At 43.8% G+C, this 23,704-nt stretch overlaps 1 protein-coding gene across 2 annotated transcripts; it reads left to right on the top strand.

Moving 5' to 3' along the window:
• The first annotated feature begins 200 nt into the window (after nucleotides 1-200).
• mre11a (MRE11 homolog A, double strand break repair nuclease) lies at nucleotides 201-23,676 on the top strand. 2 transcript variants are annotated; one of them, XM_056283592.1, is made up of 20 exons: nucleotides 201-271; nucleotides 1,255-1,330; nucleotides 1,635-1,767; nucleotides 4,456-4,616; nucleotides 4,714-4,801; nucleotides 4,943-5,084; nucleotides 5,316-5,430; nucleotides 5,729-5,914; nucleotides 6,055-6,226; nucleotides 6,317-6,397; nucleotides 6,482-6,611; nucleotides 6,766-6,866; nucleotides 7,275-7,445; nucleotides 7,553-7,612; nucleotides 7,982-8,156; nucleotides 21,454-21,540; nucleotides 21,813-21,877; nucleotides 21,967-22,028; nucleotides 22,225-22,315; nucleotides 22,860-23,676. In XM_056283592.1, exons 2-20 carry the CDS (start codon nucleotides 1,311-1,313, stop codon nucleotides 22,905-22,907), a joined length of 2,088 nt encoding a protein of 695 aa, XP_056139567.1. In that variant the 5' UTR covers nucleotides 201-271; nucleotides 1,255-1,310; the 3' UTR covers nucleotides 22,908-23,676. The 2 variants fall into 2 exon arrangements, with proteins under 2 accessions (XP_056139567.1, XP_056139565.1); XM_056283590.1 differs by having other exon boundaries at nucleotides 202-275.
• The last annotated feature ends 28 nt before the right edge of the window (nucleotides 23,677-23,704 follow it).

Raw genomic sequence — 23,704 nt, 5'->3', positions numbered from 1 at the left:
CTTTCCCAGCCTTAGCCGTTTTTTGGATGCGTGTTAAAGTGAGTGCGCGAATTCTGCTCCGGCGTATGCATTTAAGTAAAGCAAACGCACTAGCCCTGCTTACCGGAAATGTAGTTCTTATTTGATCCATGACTTCCTGGCTGGAAAAGAAATACTAAGCAAAAAACTACAAGAACCGCGGTCCATGAATGGAAGGCGGGGAGAAAGTCCGCAAGACTCGCGGGAACGTTTGTAGCCAAGTGTGCTAGCCCTCTGAGAGCTTGAGGAAGAAGTAGGTGAGATAGTATATTTATTACATATCACAAAGCATGTCCAATCCTAACTGACATAGATAAGTATGTTGGGTTAGATCCGAGATTGTTATCAAATTTGACTTACTTGATGGGCCCCGAAGAACTTGCGGTCTTGCTGCTTTAGCTTAACTGTAAGCTATGAGGGACTGATGCGTACATATCCTCAATGCTGCAAGTTTTTCACGAGCAGTGTTATATTAAAACTGCGTACTTTAACCATACCTACCATTACTATACTACTTAAAAAGAGGAAGAGCAAGGACCAAAAGTTACACTATGACAGCAATTCCAAAAATAATTTTAACTCGTCTCGTTCTTTCTGGAATCATAATCATGTTTATTGGCCATGTAGATTTGCACATACATAGAATCTGACTGCGGCTTCGTGGCTCTCTCATTGTACTTAACATAGACTAACAACACAACAATACACACACACACACAAGGATTGACTTATACAGGCGAAACAAAAGGTGATAAAGTGCAGTGGTGCAGAGAATATATCAGAGATGCTGAAATAGATGTTAGCAGGTTACACATATAGATGCCTGAGGTAGATGTACATGGCAGAGCGTATCAGTATACGTACAAAATGGAAAGAAACTTTCTAAACATGAACTCAGCATAAATCAGGGTCAGAAGCAGAATCATCTTTATTTTGCCATGTATGATTGCACATACATGCAGTATGACTCCAGTTTAGTTGCTATCAATGTACTTACATAGAGTAACAGCTCAACAATGTTCAGGAATATATACAAGGAATAACTATACTATACAGGTGAAACTGGAAGGCAATGGTGCAGAGTGCAAAGATGCTGGAATTTGTAGCGGGTTGCTTATATAAATTAAGTAGGTGGACATGACAGAATATGTATGTTTACGTACAATATACAGTATACACAGTGTGCTTAGATTTATTAAGATTTATTTGATAAGAGTCACTTTATCTTCTTTTCAGGAGACACGTCCTGCTGGCAAGCTGCTTGGAGTCAACTTCCATTCTCTTTTCACAAAATGTCCGTGGAAAATAGCTTGTGAGTTTGTTGTCAAATCCTCAGTCTAATTCACAATTCAATAAGAGGCATGGTTTTGGAGCATTGTTTAAATCAGTATAGTTAACCCCATGGAGTAAATTATCTGCATTCTTTATTAGTAGAGATAGATTTTCTGATATAGGTAAATCTCTCGATGTATATGTCAATAATACTACAAGTAAACATGTGAATCAGTTATTTTCTATCGATGCATGCTCAATAATCCAGTTGCAGAAATCTGGGACAGCTATTTTCTAACTACAGCATATGCTACATCAGCTTGTCTTCTGTGTCATACTATCAGGGATGATGAAGATACCTTTAAGATCCTAATTGCAACTGATATTCACCTTGGTTTCATGGAGAAGGATGCTATCCGTGGGAATGACACTTACAACACACTGGATGAGATCCTCAGATGTGCTAAGACAAAACAGGTATATGTGTGTCTGTGTGTGCACACATATGCGTCCTTGTATGTGTGTTTGTGTGTGTGCATGCTTGTGAATGTTGATAACGTATGTGTGGTGTCATAGCTGAATGGATGAGTGAGTCAGTGTTAAATCAGATGTATCTATTTCTCTGCCCCAGTGCATGGGCATCCCAAATCCTGCTTAACTTATGGGCATCTCTGCACACCTTGTGCTTTCATCCTTTCCTGTGAAGTGGTAAGAGCAAGGGTGGAGGAATTGTTATTCTCGTTAACAACAGATGGTGTAATCCTGGTCACATTACCATCAAGGAACGTATTTGTTGCCTGGACATTGAACTGTTAGCCATCTGCGTGAAACTCCAGGGCTGTTTTGAGGTAACAGACTGGCACGCTCTCTGTGAGCCTCATGGGGATGACCTGGATGGGATCACAGGGTGTGTCACCGACTATATAAACTTCTGTGTGAACTGCATTGTCCCTGAAAAGACTGTCCATTGTTATTCAAATAATAAGCCATGTGTAACGAAGGAAATCAAAGCCATGCTGAATGAAAAGAAGAGGGCCTTTAGAGCTGGCAATAAGGGGGAGTTGAGAAAAATACAACAGGACTTTAAAGTGAGAATCAGGGAGGCTAAAGATAACTACAGGAGGAAGTTGGAGCAAAAACTCCAACAGAACAACATGGGAGAGGTCTGGAGTGGTATGAAGACCATCACTGGTTTCAGGCCGACTGGCAGCAGAGCAGTGGAGGGCAGCTTGGACAGGGCCAATGAACTTAATGTCTTTTTTAAAAGATTTGACACAATTACCCCTCCCCATCCCCCCCGGTCTCATCTGTTGCCTGCCCTCACCAACCATCAACTTCACTGCCCCTCCCTCCCCTTCCTCCTCCTTACATCCCCCCAGCCTCCAGTGGGGGCCCTACCCCCCCTGGGTTCCTGGACTAAGGGCCCTGTCCATCCTGACGACCCCCCCTCCCCCTCTACCTGTAACACCTACAGTGTGCTTCACGGTTGACCATGTCAGAAGACAGTTGTTGAGACTTCATGCAAGCAAGGCGGCAGGCCCGGATTGTGTTAGCCCCAGGGTGCTCAAAGCCTGTGCCCCTCAGTTATGAGGAGTGTTTCACCATGTCTTCAACATGAGCCTTAGACTTCAAAGGGTCCCCGTACTATGGAAAACATCCTGCCTCGTTCCTGTGCCTAAAACGTCGCATCCCTGGGACTCCAAGGACTACAGACCGGTAGCATTGACTTCACACATCATGAAGACTCTGGAAAGACTCATCCTGGAGCAGCTTCGGCCCACGGTCAAGCCACACTTAGACCCCCTCCAGTTCGCCTACCAACCCCTACTGGGAGTTGAGGATGCCATCATTTTCCTGCTTAACCGTGCCTATCTCCACCTGGATAAGCCAGCAAGCGTGAGAGTCATGTTCTTTGACTTTTCCAGTGCCTTCAGCACCATCCGGTCAGCTCTACTGCGAGAGAAGCTGACAGCAATGCAGGTACATGCCCCCCTTGTGTCCTGGATTGTCTACTACTTTACTAGTTGACCACAGTATGTGCGCTTGCAACACTGTGTGTCAGACAGAGTGGTCAGCAACACTTGGGCTCCGCAGGGGACAGTCCTGTCTTCCTTCCTTTTCACCCTCTACACCACGGACTTCAACTACCACACAGAGTCCTGCCATCTTCAGAAGTTATCTGATGACTCTGCTATAGTCGGATGCATCAGTAATGGCGAGGAGGCCGAGTACAGGGCTGTGGTGGGAAACTTGGTTACATGGTGTGAGCAGAACAATCTGCAGCTCAATGTGACCAAGACAAAGGAGCTGGTTGTTGACCTGAGGAGGGACATGACACTAGTGACCCCTGTCTCCATCCAGGGGGTCAGTGTGGACACTGTGGAATACTATAAGTACCTGGGGGTGTATATAGACAATAAACTTGACTGGGCTAAGAACACTGATGCCCTCTACAAGAAGGGACAGAACCGTCTCTACTTTTTGAGGAGGCTGAGGTCCTTAAACATCTGCCAGACAATGCTCAGGATGTGGTATGAGTCTGTGGTGGCCAGTGCTCTCCTGTTTGCTGTTGTGTGTTGGGGCAACAGGTTGAGGGTAGCGGATGCAAACAGGCTTAATAAACTGATCTGCAAGGCCGGTGACATTGTGGGGTGGAACTGGATTCTCAGGCGGCGGTTTCTGAGAGGAGGACGCTGTTGAAATTATGTGCCATCATCAACAATGTCTCCCACCCATTCCATGACATGCTGGTTGGGCACAGGAGTACTTTTAGCAATAGACTTGTTCTGCCGAAAAGCACCACAGAGTGCCACAGGAGGTCATTCCTGCCTGTGGCCATCAAACTTTACAACTCCTCCCTCAGACTGTCTGACACTGAGTTAATGGTCATTGGATTGGCCCTGTCGAGTTTTGTTTGTGCTGTTTTGTGCTGCTTGTTGTGTGCTGCGGTAGTGCAGTATAGATAGGGTGTTATGTGCACCATGCTTGTTGATACATTTTGTTCTTATTTCTATTTCTTATTTATCTTTTATTTCTGTTTGTTTCTGTTTCTATTTTCTTATCTTGTATCTTGTTAGTTTTTAGTTATTAGAGCGTGAGTGTCTGTAATAGAACTCAATTTCCCCTCGGGAATAAATAAAGTATTCTGATTCTGATTCTCTATAGGTAGATTTCATCCTGCTTGGGGGTGATCTATTCCATGAAAACAAGCCATCACGCCGCTGCCTCCACACATGCATTACAATGCTCCGGAAGTACTGCATGGGAGACAAGCCTGTACTGTTCAACATACTCAGTGACCAAGCCGTCAACTTCAGTGCTAGCAAGTTAGTCTTGCTTCCTCTATGTTTAAGCATTTGCCTGTGGTAGTTTCTGTGTTGCTGTTGTATTCAAAAGCTAATTTAATGTTGTGTTGTTGTTTAGGTTCCCTTGGGTGAACTACCAGGATGAAAATCTCAACATCTCCATCCCTGTATTCAGTGTTCATGGTAACCATGATGACCCAACAGGGGTAAGTTACTTCCATTCTAACAGTCCTGACGCTTCTGATTTAAGACTGAATTTATCGTTTGCACTATGCAAATTTGTTTGAGTGCTTGTCAGTTTCTTTATGGTTGCACTGTGTTTGTGCATAATGTTGTTCTCTTCCAAGTCTGAAGGCCTTTGTGCACTGGATCTGTTGAGCTCTTGTGGTCTTGTCAATCACTTTGGTCGCTCCCAGTCAGTGGAAAAGATTGAGATTAGTCCCATACTCATGCAGAAGGGCAAATCAAAACTAGCACTATATGGCCTTGGTGAGTATATTTGGCAGCAGTGGTGGTGACAACCATTCCCAAACTATTCTTGGATCAGCTAACTGATGTTTTTTTTTGTCTTTGAGTTTAATACAAACTGACAAAATAGGTGCACTTAAAGTTGTGTGTGTGTGTGTGTGTGTGTGTGTGTGTGTGTGTGTGTGTGTGTGTGTGTGTGTGCGCGCGCGCATATGCGCGCGCTTGCGTATATGTACATGTATGTGTGCGTAGGCTCTATCCCAGATGAGCGATTGTACAGGATGTTTCTTAACAATCAGGTCACTATGCTTCGCCCCAAAGAAGACCAAGATGAGTGGTTTAACCTCTTTACCATCCACCAGAACAGGTGTGTGTACATTTGTGTCTTTTGCCTCTCTACTGTGGGCTGGAATATAATTGTCTTTAATTAGTAAAACTTTGAAAGATTAGGAGATTGTGTTCACAAACTATGTGGACTGCTGATTTAGGCTGGAGACTGAGAAACAAGCCATTTAGAAGATGTGTTACTTCTCCTTCTTCACAATTCCAGTCTCAATCACTGAGCTCATTGTTGAAGTACTTGAAACATTGTTTTTCATTAACCTGTCTATATCTGACTTCAACAATGTTATGTGTCATCTATGTCTTTTTTGTGTTTCATCTAGGAGTAAGCATGGCCCGACTAACTACATCCCAGAGCAATTTCTAGATGACTTTCTTCACCTGGTAGTTTGGGGCCATGAACATGAGTGTTTGATAGCCCCGACCAGAAATGAACAACAGCTCTTTTACGTCACACAGCCTGGCAGCTCTGTAGCCACGTCCTTATCTCCTGGAGAAGCCACCAAAAAGTACAATGTGCACCTTCATACACACACACCATGATAGGCAGAGTTAAAACAAAAGATACACATTATATACCCTCAGTTTAAGAGTTTGTGTTTTCAAGGAATGCAACAGCCCTAAAACTATCTCCATTTGTGTGAGGCAGACATATAGGCCTGTTGAAGGTGAAAGGCTGCAAGATGAATCTACAGAAGATCCCTTTAATGACAGTACGTCAGTTCTATATCCAAGATGTGGTGCTTGCCGACCACCAAGACCTCTTTACCCCTAATACAATGAAAGTCACAAAAAAGGTTGAGGATTTCTGCTACGCCAAGGTAAAAGGTTCACACACATATCCCTTTCTAATCTCTATTATTTGATCAACTTCTCAACTTACTTGTCTCGCTCTCTCTCTTTCTCTCTAGGTTGTAGAGATGCTTGAGGAAGCTGAACGTGATAGACTGGGGAGTCCACTCACTCCAGAGAAACCTCTCATTCGCCTCAGAGTAAGACAGATGAGCACCTATGCGTGTTCTATCACACATCTGCACTGCACTAAATTCAGCAGCTTTTGTTGTCTCTCTTCCCAGGTGGACTACAGTGGGGGCTTTGAAGCCTTCAACACTTCCCGGTTCAGTCAGAAGTTTGTTGACCGCGTGGCCAACCCCAAAGATATCATTCACTTTATGAGACGGCGTGAGCGCAAGGAAACTGTCACAGGTCTCACACAGTTTGAATATATAATTATGCTGTTATACACCAGCAACTTTATTTATCCTAAATCCTAAATGTATTGGCTCCATGATAGGAATGCATCTGCATGTGCTTTGATCACTTCACATTGTTGATTTGCAGGCCATTTTATTTTGTTTAGATGAGGCCAATATTGACTATGGTCAACTGGTGAAAAATACTACAGCTGAGGGGCTAAGAGTGGAGGATCTAGTGAAACAGTACTTTGAGGCAGCCGAACAGGTATATAAGACACAGACTCCCCCCGTACACACACACCCAAACACACAATTCTACAGTTTCATAATAATAGACCAATCCTTAGCTCCATCCTACATATTGGATATTCTTGCTGACTTTTTGATACCCTCTAATGTGGTGATGTCCAAAACCATTTATCTAGCCATTGCACGCTATAATTCATAAGTTTCTTTGTCACATTTATTTTATTTATTTATTTTTTTATAAAAACGATCCCATCTACTCATTTCGGATAACAGTTGTCATTTTTACATTTTCTTTTGGCATGAGCTGGCTATAAGCCGTATCTCAGCTGTGGTTGGAGCATTGATAAAAAAGGGCGAGGCTAATGTTCTCCTTGTTTTTGTATATTCCTTTAATAAGTGTGTATATGCATGTCTATGTCCCCAGAAAGTACAGCTGTCCCTGCTAACAGAGCAGGGCATGGGGAAGGCAATTCAGGAATTTGTGGACAAAGATGAGAAAGATGCCATTGAAGAACTTATATCCTACCAGCTGGAGAAGACACAACGCCACCTCAAGGCGAGAGGAGTCTCCACAGAAAAAGATATCGATAAAGAGGTGTGTGTTTGTTCGTTTGTTTGTTTGTTTGTTTGGAGGGGCAGTGGTTGCAAAAGAGTACAAGATCAAAATGGTTGGGAAAGTCCTACATTGTTATGTCTTTTCAGGTCCAAAGTTTCAGGGACTCCAAAAAGAATACAACTGAGGAGGAGGAGGAAATCAGAGAAGTAATAAAGGCCTACATGCCCAACACTCACACACACACACACACATGCACACAAAAGGCTGTAGTCAGCCTACTTAAAAGGTGCTCCCCCCCCAAAACTGCATACCTTGGGCTTAAAAACATCTTGGTAGTCCTAAGGTGCTTGGATTCAATGAATACACTTTAGAGGTTTGGATTTGTAATTTGTAAATTTGTAATTTGTGATATTGGGCTTTACAAATAGAATTGACTTGACTTGACTTGACCTTTTGTTTTTTGGGCTAGGTTGAATGACTCACCCTACCCCCCACTGGCACACATGGTGCCCACTTTCCACCTTGATCCCCTTCCTTTCTATCGAGTCTTTGTTATTTTCCTCTTTCCTCCTCAGGCAATCAACAGAGCCAAAACTCTCCGCTTGGAGCGAGGGGAAGACTTGGGCATATCAGATGAGCTGGCTGATGTTGAAATGAATTCCGATGAGGGCGTTGCGCCACCCCCCCCCTCAACACAAAGCAGAGGCAGAGGGAGGGGCAGGGGGCGGGGCAGCCGAGGCAGGGGGAGGGGTGAGTTGCTTTGACTACATAGTCCCGATCATGTTTACGGCTTTGACCCACAAGTACCCCTTTTACACCAAAATTAGCTCTGGTTCTTGAACTGGTTCTGTTCAACATTCTTGGAACCTTGGTGTTATCTAGTGAACCAGTCCGCATTTCTACCAGTTTTGAGCAGAGCCATTGTAATCAAGGATGCATCATCAACAGATGGCATTGCACAATGCACGTAGTTTGTTTATTTTAAAATCACCATCAAATTGATTTAAAAATCGCAGACCCAAAGAGTTCTTTTTAATATGCTTCTATTTTTAAAAAGACTGACACATTTTGAAACACATCAGTCATAATGTGGCAGTCTTTTTTAAACAAAGAAGCAAAAAAAATCAGCAAAACACTTTTTTGCAAGGGAAAAAAAGTCACTTTGGTGTATAAGACGCATTTATATTGGTGATACAGTATATTTTCAGTTGAATCACAAGATTAAAAAGTGCCTTCTAGTGGCCTCAGTTGAATTGCGGTGTATTTGTCTGACAAAATTATTGTATGAGTTTCTTTGGAATATAAATCGCAGGACCAGCCAGACAAGTAAAAAAACCAAAACAAAAACAGCGATATATAGTCTGGGAAATATGGTAAATGTTACATTTTAGATTTTAGTTCGCTTTAATTTGACCTGTAAATACTTTTCAAATTTTAGATTCAGATTTTAGATTTTCCCTGTGACCCTGAGCAGGATAAGCGGTTTCAATAATGGATGGATTTTAGATTTTTGTTTAACTTTAAATTTAAATGTTATTTAAATGTTATGGTCATCAAGATGGTGCCGTGGATGGCAGCCTCGGTGTGTTCGTGTGCATTTTTTTTTTGTATTGTTTTGTTCATAAACTCAGTGTATTACTACAATACCCGGAACAGAGAAGAACTTGTGAACCAGAGAAGAACCAGAGGAGAACTTATGAACATCAGGGAAACTATTTCTGCGGATTTATTCCCCAACTTTCCCATCCAATCTGTAGAATTACTGGACATTTTGGTCAAAAGTGTGCTCACCTTTGTTCATGCAGTAAAACACTGGAGGAGAGGGAGACGAGCCGGCACGCTCATGACTCTCCGCAGACACAGAGAACGCACTCTGGTGCCAGGAATATTTCTCTAATGTGCGATCACTATGCAACAAACGAGACGAACTTCATCTACTGGTGGAGAAGAATAGAGATGTTTCTTCATCTTGCGTTTCATGCTTCACAGAAAATTGTCTCTGTGTATCAATACTGTACTCTTCGCTGCAGCTAACAGGCTTCCAGCTGTTCAGAGCGGCTCACAACACGAGATCTCCAGCAAAATGAAAGGTGGAGGTATTTGTTTTTATATTAACAGTGGCTGGTGTAAAGATGTGACAATGATTCTGCAGCACTGTTTCCCTGTTCTGGAAACTTTTTTCATCAACTGCAAACCCTTCTACTCCCCCTGTGAGTCCGCGTCATTCATTCTGGCCAGTGTTTACATTCCACCACAGGCCAATGTTCAGGAGGTACAGCACATGCTTACTGACCAGATACTGTGTGTGTAATGAACAAACCCGCACTCTTTCGTTATTGTCTTCGGCAACTTTTAACAGATGGACTCCCAGCCATGAACTACCTATAAATATCGTCACCTGATTAAATGCCCGACCAGGGAGGAGAACACTTAGATCACTGTTACACTACAATCAACAGTGCCCATCACTCAGTCCCACACGCTGCACTGGGACACTGACCATGTCATGGTCCACCTGATTCCTTCATACAGGCAGAAATATAAAAAACTCTCTAAACCTGTTGTGAGGACATCTAAGAAGTGAAACTGTGAAGCTATGAAGAATCTTTGTGCATGCTTGGACTGTACTGACCGGGATGTTTTCAGGTCTGCCACCAGTCTGGATGAGTACACTGCGGCTGTAACATCTTATATTAGCTTCTGTGAGGACAGCTGTGTACCATCATCCACCAGGTCAAAGAAGGTTGAATCAGTTCATCTGGATACAATGTTTATTGACAGATACGTACGTCTGATCACTAAACTAAGTGACAACTTCAGTCTAAACTGACTGCAGGTATCCCCAACCCTTATAAACAATAAAGTACACCAGGGTTAGGTACAACAACGACAAACCGTGGTTTACAGCTAAACTCAGATAGCTTAGGTTGGAAAAGGAAGCGCTCAGATAAAGTTGAATCAGTTCATCTGGACACAACGTTTATTGAGAGAAACGTTTCATCACTCATCTAAGTGACCTCTTCAGTCTCAACTTACAACAGATATTCCCACCCTTATAAACAATGCAGTTTAAACAACCGAAACCAACGATCAATTTTATATGCAAATAGGCATGACCATTTACTAGAGTTTCAATGGCCCTGTGTACTATTCACAGAGGATTTGGGAATGTTTGCAATCACAGCATTATAAGATGGCAACAGAGGTACTCTTATCCCCCCTCATTTCAGGGATGGTCATTCCTTCTTCACATAGATGGCCTCTTTGAATCCCTGTTCAAACCAGCGTTCCTCCCTATCAAGGATGTACACATCGTCATCCTTGAAAGAGTGGGCACTGGCCTTTAGATGGGTGTAGACTGTGATGTCCTGGTCTGGCGCGTTAGCTCTTCTTGTTGTGTCGTCCTCTTGGCCAGCATCTATTTAGTTTCCCCAATGTACAAGTACGTAAGTAAGTAAGTAAAATTTTATTTTTAAAGCACTTCTAAAAACACACAGTTACAAGGTGCTTTACACTCAACATTCAATACAGAAAATACGAATAAATACATGAAATAAATTGAATGAATGTAAAATATGGCAGAGGGGGTAACAGACCAAGCTAAAAATAAACCAAAACAGAAGGCTGGGATGGGGATCCATAAAAAGGCTTGCCTGAAAAGATGGGTTTTTTGAAGCCGCTTAAAACAGCCCAAAGACTCAGCAACTCTAATGGGTTGGGGAAAATTATATCAGAGGCTTGGGGCTAAAACTGCAAAGGCACGGTCACCATTTGTTTTGCAGTTGGAATGGGAGATGGATAAAAGACTGATGTTTGATGACTGGAGTGGTCGGGAAGTGGAATGAGGAATGAGAAGATCAGAAATTTAACTGGGGGCAAGATCATGTATTGCTTTAAATATAATCAATAAGATCTTATAGATTATTCTGAATTTTATGGGAAGTCAATGGAGGGATGCAAGAATAGGAGTAATATGGGACATACAGTTAGTTGTATTTAGTAGTCTAGCAGCTGCATTCTGAATCAACTGTAGATGATTTAAAGTAGCTTGGTTAAGGCCAGAGTAGAGGGAGTTACAGTAATTTAGATGGGAGAAAATGAAAGTGTGAATTAATATGTCAATATCCTTAAAAGACAGAATATTTCTGATTTTTGCAATATTTCTTAGCTGAAGAAAACAGCATTGGACAAGTTTAGTAACATGTTGATCAAAAGACTTATTCTGGGCCATCTGGGTAGCATAGTGGTCTATTCCTTTGCCTACCAACACGGGGATCGCCTGTTCGAATCCTCATGTTACCTCCCGCTTGGTCGGGCGTCTCTACAGACACAATTGGCCGCCGCTGCGGGTGGGAAGCTGGATGTGGGTATGTGTCCTGGTTGCTGCACTGGCACCTCCTCTGGTCGGTCGGGGCACCTGTTCAGGGGGGAGGGGGAACTGGGGGGAATAGCGTAATCCTCCCATGCGCTACGTCCCTCTGGCGAAACTCCTCATTGTCAGGTGAAAAGAAGCGGCTAGTGACTCCACGTGTATCAGGGAAGGCATGTGATAGTCTGCAGCTCTCCCTGGATTGGGAGAGGGGATGGAGCAGTGACCGGGACGGCTCAGAAGAGTGGAGTAATTGGCCGGATACAATTGGGGAGAAAAAAGGAGGAAAAATATTCTGGTCAAAGATGATACCAAGATTTTTAGTGGTAGGTTTGATGTTTGAATGAAGTACACCAATAAACTGATCAACTGCAATGGCAAAGTTCTCAAGACCAATTAAGAGAACTTCAGTTTTGTTGGGGTTTAGATGGAGGAAATTAAGGGACATCCAGTCTTTCGTGGCAGCTAAGCAATCATGGAGGGAGGACAGTTGATTCAGGTTATTGGGTTTGGCAGAGAAATAGATCTGAGTATCATCGGCATAACAGTGGTATGACATGTCTTGAAAGTGACTAAACAAATGACCTAGGGGAAGCATTTATAAAGAGAAGAGGATTGGCCCAAGGCCAGACCCATGAGGGACTTCACACAGTAGTGGAGCTGATGAGGATACAAGATTGTTAATACAACATTAAAATATCCATTAGATAAGAACGAAACCAATTTAACGCTGTACCAGAAATGCCATCTCAGTTCTCCAACTTATCAAGTAAGATGGCATGACTGATGGTATCAAAGGCAGCAGTTAAATCTAGGAGAATAAGAATAGAGTATTCACCTCTATCAGCATGCATAAGAATGTCATTGGACACGCCTAGTAATACAGTCTCAGTACCATGCTTGTGACAAAAGCCGGATTGAAATTTATTGAAAATGTTATGACCCTGGGCGGCACAGTGGTGCAGTGATTAGTGCGGTTGCCTCACAGCAAGAAGGTCTTGGGTTCGAGCGACTGGATAGTCCAACCTTGGGGGTCCTCCTGGGTCGTCCTCTGTGTGGAGTTTGCATGTTCTCCCCGTGTCTGCGTGGGTTTTCTCTGGGTTCCTTGGTTTCCTCCCACAGTCCAAAGACATGTAGCTCAGGTGAGCTGGCCGTACTAAATTGTCACTAGGTGTGTGTGTGTGTGTGTGTGTGTGTGTGTGTGTGTGTGTGTGTGTGTGTGTGTGTGTGTGTGTACATACACACAGGGTGTTGTGATGCGTCTAGTGCAGCAGTGTGTAGTTGGAGGGAAGGTGCATGTGTTCTTCCAACCCGCTTGTGTCCCTCCTGCCCTTAGCTTGCTGCAGCTGGCTAGCCTTTGTGGCGAATAGGGAAGCATCCTAGCGTGTAAGCCTTCCCTTGCCAGTACATAGCCTCTCCTTCACCAAGACTCCTGCCAGGCCTCCCCGTGGCCACACATGGTAACTGGGGTCTTGCGGCTCCAGGCTAACTTGGCAGGGGATCTCGGAGCAGCAGTGGGCCCCAGAGATATGGTGTGCAGGCACTGGCACCTATCAACCACTGCCCCGCTGCCTTGTGGGTGAGTCTGGAAGACATAAGGCTAAGGGAGCTTACCCCAACAGAAAAGCAAGCTGTGGCGGCACGCTTCGAGGCGGTTTCCGAAAAACTGGATTTCCGGCAGCCCCCTGCAGTTGTGTGGAGGTGCCGGTCGTCTAGGGATCCCCTTGCCATCGGAACCATCTCCTCTACAATCAAGTCATGTGGCGTTGGGAGAAGCTCACCCCCCATGCCACTTTAAAAACCATCTCTGCGCAGGTATCTTCTGCTATCTGAGTCCTCAAAGGACCCACAAATAGAAGAAGATGGTCATCATCGGGCACGATGGACAACCAGCAAGCAAGCAAGTGTGTGTGTGTGTGTGTTGGTCCTGTGATGGCCTGGTAGCCTGTCCAGGGTGTCTCCCTGCCTGCCGCCAAATGACTTCTGGGATAGGCTCCAGCATCCCCGTGACCCTGAGAGCAAGATAAACTTTTTGGAGAATGGATGGGTCGATGTTATGACCCTCAGTCAGCTTCAGGATTTGGTCCGCAACAATTTTTTCAAGGATTTTGGCTAAAAAAAAAGAAAAGGAAAAGTCACGGCAATCCTCCCAGTACTTAACAGCTTACACTATATTACTCTGTTAGTGCTGGGAGACCCGATCCTCGGGATGGACGAGTTTCTGGTGCAGCGTGTTTTGATTTTTGAAAGCAACTGAGACACTGTGTTTGGAAAATACGCATCTCAACTTTTCTGACACTCGTGCCACATACGGAATCACCAATAGTTTACGTAAATCATTCGCTATGCAACATCAGTAGAGACAAGAGGAAAGCTCACACAACTCTCAGTGAGGACAATAGCATCATCCTTCTTGGCAGACAAAGGCAGATGCACTGTTATATTAAACCAGACAAACTATCATGAGAAAGTTATGACATTACTTAGCGACATAAGTACTTATGAGCCCCTGAAATGAGATCCAGTACAAGAAAAAGGTGATAGATTGTCTGAAGCTGTCAGAACAGGACAATGCTATTGACAAAATTTTGTACCATAGATTACACCCAGGGGAAGTTAGACCTAGTCTGTATGGTTTACCTAAGATACATAAGCAAGATGTGCCATTGTGACCTATTGTATGATTAACTCAGTGACATCTTGGTAAGTTTCTTGCATCTATTCTTAACCCGTTGGTAGGCAGTAATGAACATCATATTCAGAATACTGGATTTTGTGGATAAGGTGGGGCACATCATTATGGAGGAGGATGAAACAATGATCTCTTATGATGTTAAGTCTCTTCACGTGCGTTCCTGATGATGAAGCAGTATAGGTAGTCTTATGAAATTACAAAACAACCCCACCCTTAGCAATAGGACCACCTTTAACTCTGACCAAGTGTGTCTGCTCCTGAAGCTGTCTACAGTCCACGTACTTAACATACAGGAGGCAGTATCCTAGGCAGAGGCATGGGTGTGCTATGGGTTCCCCAGTCTCACCTAAAGTGGTTAATTTGTATATGGAGGAAGTAGAAAAGAGGGCTCTGATGTCCTATCCAGGGGCACGACCTAGCCATTAGTTCAGATTTGTGGACGACACCTTGATTAAAATTAGATCTCAGTACGTACCACATTTCACCAACCACATTAACTCTGGGCAACCACATCAAGTTCATCAGGGAGGATGTGAAAAATCACAGGTTTGCCTTCTTAGACTGTAATTGTAATTGGCGATGGGGGACATTTGATTGTTGAGGTTTACTATAAACCAACACATACTGATCAGTACTTAAGGTTTGACTCTCATCCACTGGAGCACAAATTAGGAGTCATCAGGACACTACCACTGAGCTGACAACATCCCAACTGACACAGCAGCCAGGGAAGGGGATAAATCCCACATTAAGCAGGCCCTGGTTAAGTGTGGTTATCCTAACTGGGCGGTTGTCAAAACCAGGAAGACGCCCAAACAGTGCACCAGCCAATCGAAGAGAGGAAAAGGGCAATAGCTGCCTAAGCGAAAACCAATGGTGATTCTGTATGTGGTGGGAGTGTCGGAAAAGTCGAGGTGTGTATTTTCCAAACACCGCGTCTCAGTTGCTTTCAAACACCAAAACACGCTGCGCTAGAAATTGGTCCACCCTAAGGATTGGGTCCCTGGCACAAACAGAGCAATATAGTGTACGCTGTTAAGTGCCGGGAGGATTGCCATGACTTGTACATTGGAGAAACTAAACAGATGCTCGTCAAGAGGATGGCACAACACAGAGCTAACGTGCCAGGCCAGGACTCCGCAGTCTACACCCATCAACAGGCTAGTGACCATTCTTTCAAGGATGAGGATGTGCACATCCTTGATAGGGAGGAATGCTGGTTTGAATGGGGAGTCAAAGGCCATTTATGTGAAGAGGGAACGACCATCCCTGAACTGAGGGGGGCCAAAGAGTACATCTGTTGCCATCATACAATGCTGTGATTGCAAACATTCCCAAATCCTCTCTGAATAGTATACATGGCCATTGAAACTCTAGTAAATGGTCATGCCTATTTGTATATGAAACTGATCATGGGTGTTGGTCGTTATGCAACTGTATTGTTTATAAGGGTGGGGATATCTGCAGTTAGTTTTAGACTGAAGAGGTTACTTAGATGAGTGATGAAACGTTTTTCTCTATAAATTGCGTGTCCATATGAACTTATTCAACTTTCTTTGATTTTCTTACCTGGATTATTGAGCATGCATAAAGACACAAAAAGAAGCATTCCGGCATGAGGACAATATCCCATTCAGAGAGTCTAAATACAGATTTAGCAAGGCGATGAGAGATTATGATGATGATGGATTACATTACCAGCCTTTGTCTGGAAGGGCCTCAGGCAGATCACCAACTACAAACCGAAAGTCCCCCACTCCACAAATCATCACCTTCTTAAAATAATGGCTTAAGTCATATTTTCAAGTTTTTCCAAAAAACAGAATAAACTGACAAATTTTGTTTCAGTTTATTCTGTTTTTTAAAAAACTTGAAAATATGACTTAGGCCTTTATTTTAAGAAGGTGATGAAATGATTTGCTCCTGGCCAATGATCTGAATGAGTTCTATTGCCGATTTGAAAGACAATGAGACAGTCCTATCACCATCCCCTGTGACTCTATCCACAAGCTCCTGACCACCAGCTCCTCCTCCCCCGCCTCAGCAGGGGCCAGGGCCTCTCCACACTTCCCCACCTTAGAGGCCTCTTCCTCCCCTACTACAAGGACAACTGTCCATGCTGGAGAGGGACATTAACAGGCTGGTCAAGAGACAGAAACCCTGCAAAACTGCTGGGCCAGACTCTGTCTCTCCCTCCACCCTGAAGCACTGTGCCAATCGGCTGTCTCTGATGTTAACAGAAATTTTTAACACCTCACTGGAGACATACCATGTACCAGCTTGCTTCCGGACCGCCACCATCATCCCCATCACTAAAAAACCAAGGACCACAGGACTCAATGACTACAGACCCATCGCACTGAACTCTGTGCTAATGAAGTCTTTTGAGTGCCTTATTCTGTGCCACCTTGAAACTATCACTGACCCACTCCTGACTCCCTGCAGTTCACGTACAGAGCCAGCAGGTCTGTAGACAATGCAGTAAACATGGCACACCACTTCATCCTCCAGCATCGGGACTCTGCAGGAACCTACGCCAGGATTCTGTTTGTGGATTTCAGCCGTGCCTTCAACACCATCAACCCAGAGCTGCTGCAGGACAAGCTCTCCCAGCTGCACATTCCTATCTCCACCTGCAGGTGGAGCACCGACTTTCTACCTGACAGGAAGCAGCACTTGGAGCTGGGGAAACGCGTCTCTGACTCCCAGACCATCAGCACCGGTTCCCCTCAAGGCTGTGTCCTTTCCCCTCTACTCTTTTCCCTGTATACAAACAGCTGCACTTCCAGTCACCAGTCAGTCAAGCTCCTGAAGTTTTCTGACGACACCACCCTTATTGGGTTCATCTCTGGTGGGGATGATTCCGCCTGCAGATGGGAGATTGACAATCTGATGTCCTGGTGCAGCCAAAACAACTTTGAGATCAACACTCTAGTTGAGATGGTTGTGGACTTCAGAAAGTACCCAGCCCCTGGGCACCCAGGTGGCATAGCAGTCTATTCCATTGTCTACCAACACGGGGATTGGCAGTTCGAATCCCCATGTTACCTCCAGCTTGGTCGGGCTTCCCTACAGACACAATTGGCTGTGTCTGCAGGTGGGAAGCTGGATGTGGGTATGTGTCCTGGTCACCGCACTAGCGCCTCCTCTGGTCCGTTGGGGTGCCTGTTTGGGGGGGAGGGGAAACTGGAGGGAATAGTGTGATCCTTCCACACGCTACGTCCCCCTGGTGAAACTCCTCACTGTCAAGTGAAAAGAAACAGCTGGCAACTCCACATGTATTGGAGGCATGTGGTAGTCTGCAGCCCTCCCTGGATCGGCAGAGGGGGTGGAACAGCAACCGGGATGGCTTAGAAGAGTGGGGTAATTGGCCAAGTACAATTGGGGAGAAAAAGGGGAACCCCCCCCCAAAAAAAAGAAGAAAGTATCCAGCCCCACTCGCTCCCATCCCCCTGTGTCACTCCCCAGTCAACACTGTGGAATCCTCTTGCACCAACATACCAAGACAAATTCCTTGTATGTTTTTATACTTGGAAATAAATCTGATTGGTAATATTAGCTTTTTTGAGGTTAGCCTGATGCCTAAGCATTTCATTGCCAGCAATGTCTGCCACCCTATATTGTTGTGCATTTGATGAATAAACTTAATGGAAAACTGAAACATTTCACACCACCAGGTTGACCCAGGCTTTCTCCTAGACTCACTACCCAGATCCTACTCCATAAGTGCACTAAACTATGGTCCAATACTGAACTTGGATCATAAAAGAAACAGGCAGGGTTGTTAAGTTTTGAGGAAACCAATTACGGGGTGGGATTTCAAATGACCGCACAATGAGTCACTGTCAAGGTGGTGATTTGGGGGAAGTGAGCAGTGGATTAGGGTGTGCTGACATTTGTTAATGTGTTGAAATTTTTCGACTTTGTGGTTGTCATTATGGCAACAAGAAGAACAAATATAAATTGTTAAATGTTACTGTAAAACAGCGATATGCTTTAGATTTTGAAGCGCTAACCAGATCCCATTGAGCAAGCAATGCACTTCAGCTTTGCATTTACACTTTATTTGAAGGGGTGTGCATAAGACTGACATGACACAGTCATAACCATGTCATGACATCTCATGAACACGAAGGAGCCTTTATGAATGTTTATGACTGTTGTCATTAAGTGTCATTAACTCAATTATGTCATTTTTAATGCAAAGTTGACATTGTTTGATATGTCTGTTTTTGAGCTACAGATGGGCAAAATATATCAATTCAAGCAGCTCGGTCCCACTCGGTTGCTCCAACAAAGACATCTCAGATAATGTCAACTTTGCATGAAAAATGACATTATTGACTGAATGACACTTAATGACAACAGTCACAAACATTCATAATGATTCCTTCATGTTAATTCACTCATTTTTCATTAATTTCTTTTCCAAGCCGCTTATCCTAATTAGGGTCACGGGGTGCTGGAGCCTATCCCAGCGCTCATTGGGCAGAAGGCTGGGAAACATCCTGGACAGATCACCAGTCCATTGTAGGGCAGACACACAGACAGGTACATTCACGCACACATTCACATCTAGGGCAATTTAGTATCTCAAATTCACCTGACTTACATGTCTTTGGACTGTGGGAGGAAACCAGAGCTGCCGATGGAAACTCACACAGACACAGGGAGAACATGTAAACTCCACACCGAAATGCCAGCCAGCTGGCTGGGAATCGAACCTTTTTCTGTGAGGCAACGGCATAATGAACATGAAGGACAGCACCACTGTGCTGTCCTTCATGTTCATTACAGGTGTCATGTCATGGTTATGAAAGTGTCATGTCAGTCTTGTGCACACCCCTTCAAATAAAGTGTGACCAACTTTGATAACTCCCAACGGACACAGGGCCATAGTTGACAAACCAAACTTTTAACTGTAGCCAGTTGTCAAATAGGCAAGGATATCGCAATTTGAAACTAAGTGTTTTTAAAACACTAATCTTATCATTGTTATGCCGATGACACCCAGCTGATCTTGTCCTTTCCTCCCTCTGACACACAAGTAGAGACACGCATTGCTGCGTGCTTGACTGACATCTCGGAGTGGATGGCGACACACCACCTGAAGCTCAATCTGGACAAGACAGAGCTGATGTTCCTCCCAGGGAAAGGTTGCCCGCACCGAGACCTGGCCATCACCATTGACAACACCGTGGTGACGCCAACTCGGACTGTGAGGAATCTTGGTGTGATCCTGGATGACCAACTGACGTTGGCTGAAAACATTGCATCGGTTGCTCGCTCCTGCAGATTTCTCCTCTATAACATCAGGAAGATTTGCCCATTCCTCACCGACGAGATGGCACAGGTGCTCATCCAGGCTCTGGTCATCTCCCGGCTGGACTACAGGAACTCCCTCCTTGCTGGCGCCCCGGCGTCGGCCATCAGAGCTCTAGAGCTTGTTCAGAAAGCTGCAGCTCGTCTGGTGTTCAACCACCCTAAGTTCTCCCACACAACTCCCCTTCTCATGTCCCTACACTGGCTCCCAGTAGCTGCTCGCATCCAGTTTAAGACTCTGGTGCTAGCCTACAAGGCAGTGAAAGGAACAGCTCCTTCCTATCTCCAGGCCATGGTCAAGCCCTACATCCCCGCCCGACCACTTCGCTCTACTGTCTCAGGACGCCTGGTTGCCTCGTCACTCAGAGGCCCTTGCTGCCGATCAACCCGGTCACAGCTCTTTTCTGTCCTGGCCCCACAGTGGTGGAATGAACTCCCCACTGATGTCAGGACAGCGGAGTCGCAGGTTGAAAACTCACCTTATCAAGAACTACTACTCTGTTACTTGTTCTTAGCACTTATGGTATTCACTTTTAAAAAAAAAAATCTAATTCTTGCACTTTTACTTTAGCACTGGTTTTGCTCTTAGATGCTTGTTTAGATGTACTTATGACCTCTGATGATTAGTAGCTCTCCTGATTTCCTACGTTAAATGCACTTATTGTAAGTCGCTTTGGATAAAAGCGTCGGCTAAATGACTGTAATGTAATGTTCTTTCAAAATCTTTGATAGTGCTGATAGAGTGACTCAAACTTGCCTTGATGAGAGTTCAATTAAATTCTTTGTTATATTTATCCATGTTGAAACGCAACTGTTTGTAGTGTTGCAAGGGGGACATTGAAATCTGACACAAGGGGTTCAGAGGGGAAAGGGTGGGATATGTCTGACCCGATTTGGTCGGCATTAGTAAGAGCACAGAGGAAGATGCAGAAGACAGGAAGAGATGGAAAGGGATGATCCGCTGTGGCGACCCCTAACAGGAGCAGCCAAAAGTAGTAGTAGTAGTAGTTGTAGTAGTAGTAAGAGCACTAATAGTAGTTTCACATCCATCAGACTGGACTAGTTTGTTTCTGGAAAGCCCTCTTTCACACATCACTTTAGTTGTCATCCCACTTTCTGTACTTTAGTCATCTCTGCATTGTCATGTACAGGCTTGTATTTAGCTTGAAAAAATGCCAAGTGGATCAGACCATTTCAATGTGTTTGAATCCAATTTCTTGTATACAAACATCATGCAGCTGCTTTTTCTTGATTTACATCAGTGAGTTCACACTGCAGCTATGGTGCAGCCGAATAAAGACGGATATTTGTCCGGAAGAAAATTAAGTGGGTGCCTTCGCATCTCCAGAACACAAATATGTCTTTTTTGATTAACACAAAGTATAAAATGCAGCACATCGAATATGTGGGGGCTGGAATTCTGTTAGGGATCCTTTCACACTGTCATTTTATCAAGAAAATGTCCTGCCAATGTCAAGGAAGGTTGCTGATGTTTACCCGGACTGATTAGCTTGGATTTTGAGCCACAAACCTTTTCAGACCAAAGGTGATGCCTGGAAGAAGAAAAAAAAACTCCATAGTTTAGCTGTTTGCGAAAGGGGTAAATAAGAGTGATATGTTTATGTAATGAATGCATTTTGTGTGTCTTTATATGCATTCAGGTACAACTTCCACTGAACCAAAGACAGTAGCTCCGGGCCGTTCCCAAAAATCCTCAGCCTCAACCCAAAGCAGAACCATCATGGAAGGTAAGTGTGTATATGTGTGTATCCTCTTGGTCTGTACACACGTACGCTTTTTTTGTGCACTGCACCAATATACTGAGGTTTGTTAACAAAGAGGGAAGTCTTGCTCTATAATAATACAATCTTTTTCTTCTACTCCTACCCCCTTCTGACTTTGCCTTCTAAATTTCTTCCTTAATTTCTTTCTCGGTTTGTTTTTCTGTCTTTCTTTCTTTCTTTCTTTCTTTCTTTCTTTCTTTCTTTCTTTCTTTCTCTCCTATTTTCTCCCTCTTCAGCATTCCAAGCTTCAGCCCAGGCACCATCTCGGGGTACAGCAGCCAAATCCTACGTACAGGATGACGTAGGTCAAATTACATTTTATTTTTTCCACTTTTACTCAAACTGCAACATCTTCTGTCATCTTCTCATTCATGATTTGTTCGTCACCAGATTACCATCGATGACTCTGATGAAGATATACCTGTAATGAGAGCTACCCGATCTGCTCCTATGTAAGTCTGTCAAAATATAGTTTAGTATGCAAAGTGAGAAAATAAAGTGCACCGACACATATCTGCTACACATTGTTACCACGGTCTTTTGCACTACTTCTACCTCCTATTTCCTTGATTTATATTTCAACATTTTGAAGTGTTTCTTCCCCCTTTTTTATTCTAATTGCCAATATTGTTCTCCTTCCCAACCTAGAGCCACTTCCTCATCCTCCAGTAAGCGCAGTTCTCAGAGCCAGAACCAGTTATTCAAAGGAGTGGATTTTGATGACAGTGAAGATGAAGAGGTAAGATGAGTCATTGTGGCGACAAGAGCTAGTCCTTGGCTGTGAAACTAGAGTGTACAGGTTCAGGGTATGTGTATGTTCCTTATCTTTTTCTGTATTTAATGTCCTGATAAATGAAAAAGGTATGTCCTTTTAAGCAGGGCACTGACAAAACTATCATACATTTATCTTGAGAAAATGATTTGGGTGAGAATTTCATAGGTATTATGTGATCAAGAAATGATGCCCAAAATTATTTATTTCTTTTCCATTGTATTCAGTTTGTTGATTTTGACAGTTTGCATTTATTTTAGATAAGCATGATTGTTCCTAAAAAAAAAAATCATTACACCAAAGGGAAAGCAGGACGGTGATAAAAATCTGTTTATCTGTTAACATATTTCCTTACTTTATGACTTACCGTCAAGTCTCTGAAAAAGCTGGTCTCAATTTCTGCTCAGTCGTCACTTTCTCACTTAGTTTCTCTCTCTCTCTCTCTCTCTCTCTCTCTCTCTCTCTCTCTCTCTCTCTCTCTCTCTCTCTCTCTCTCTCTCTCTCAATCCAGGATGATCCATTTAAAGGTCCCATCAGTCGAGCATGGAAAAAACCATAACTACAGTCTTCATTTTACAACTATGTTTGAATAATTAGAAGCCAATGAATTTGACTGGTTTGACAACTGAGCCCTTCACAGCTAGTTCATACACGGCCTCATTTGGTCAAAAGCCAAGGCTTCATGTTTTTCCTTTCTGTATTTCCCACAACCTCACCTGCTGACCAACAATATAACTCCCAACTGGTGGAGAGCAGAAGTTACATCTACTCAACACCGACGTTATACTTTGCTGGTCTGTGGAGGACCCACTTGTCGAAGATTTGTTTCCGACAAGAAGAAAGAAATGTTTATTTTTTCTAAATTATCTTTGTCTTTGCATCATAAATTGTTTTTGTTTTCCGATTTCAAAGAATGTGAATACGTGGCCTGAAAATATTCCTTGTTGAGAAATGACGTTTCATTACAGGTTGGAAATGTTTGGAGGCCTAAGGGGGTACGATAGATGTATCTGAAATGGGTCTGAATTGATAGTTTTATCATGACAAAAGCATAACGTGTACCAAACAATGCCTTGCTCAATCTCCACTGAATGCCCCTACTTGTCCTCTTATCTACCTCCCCCACATCCTCTGGTATTTTTCCTCTCTTCTCTGCACTCCACAAATCTCCTCTGTTCCTTCTCTCCCTCTGCCGCCTCCCTGACTTGATTGCAATAGTTTTAACAAGTTTATGTGCGTCAATTTCTGCGCTTGACAAAGTATTGTTCCTCCCTTGCTGTTTGACACTGAACAAATTAAAGTTTGGCTGCCGATGAGCTTAACGTCCATCTTTGTTGCTGAAGAGAGTTGTTTTGT

This window comes from Lampris incognitus, chromosome 7 (genome assembly GCF_029633865.1).
Source record: "Lampris incognitus isolate fLamInc1 chromosome 7, fLamInc1.hap2, whole genome shotgun sequence".
Classification (NCBI taxonomy): domain Eukaryota; kingdom Metazoa; phylum Chordata; class Actinopteri; order Lampriformes; family Lampridae; genus Lampris; species Lampris incognitus.
Note: the sequence above shows the minus strand (reverse complement) of the source record. Positions and strands in the feature narration are given on the sequence as shown.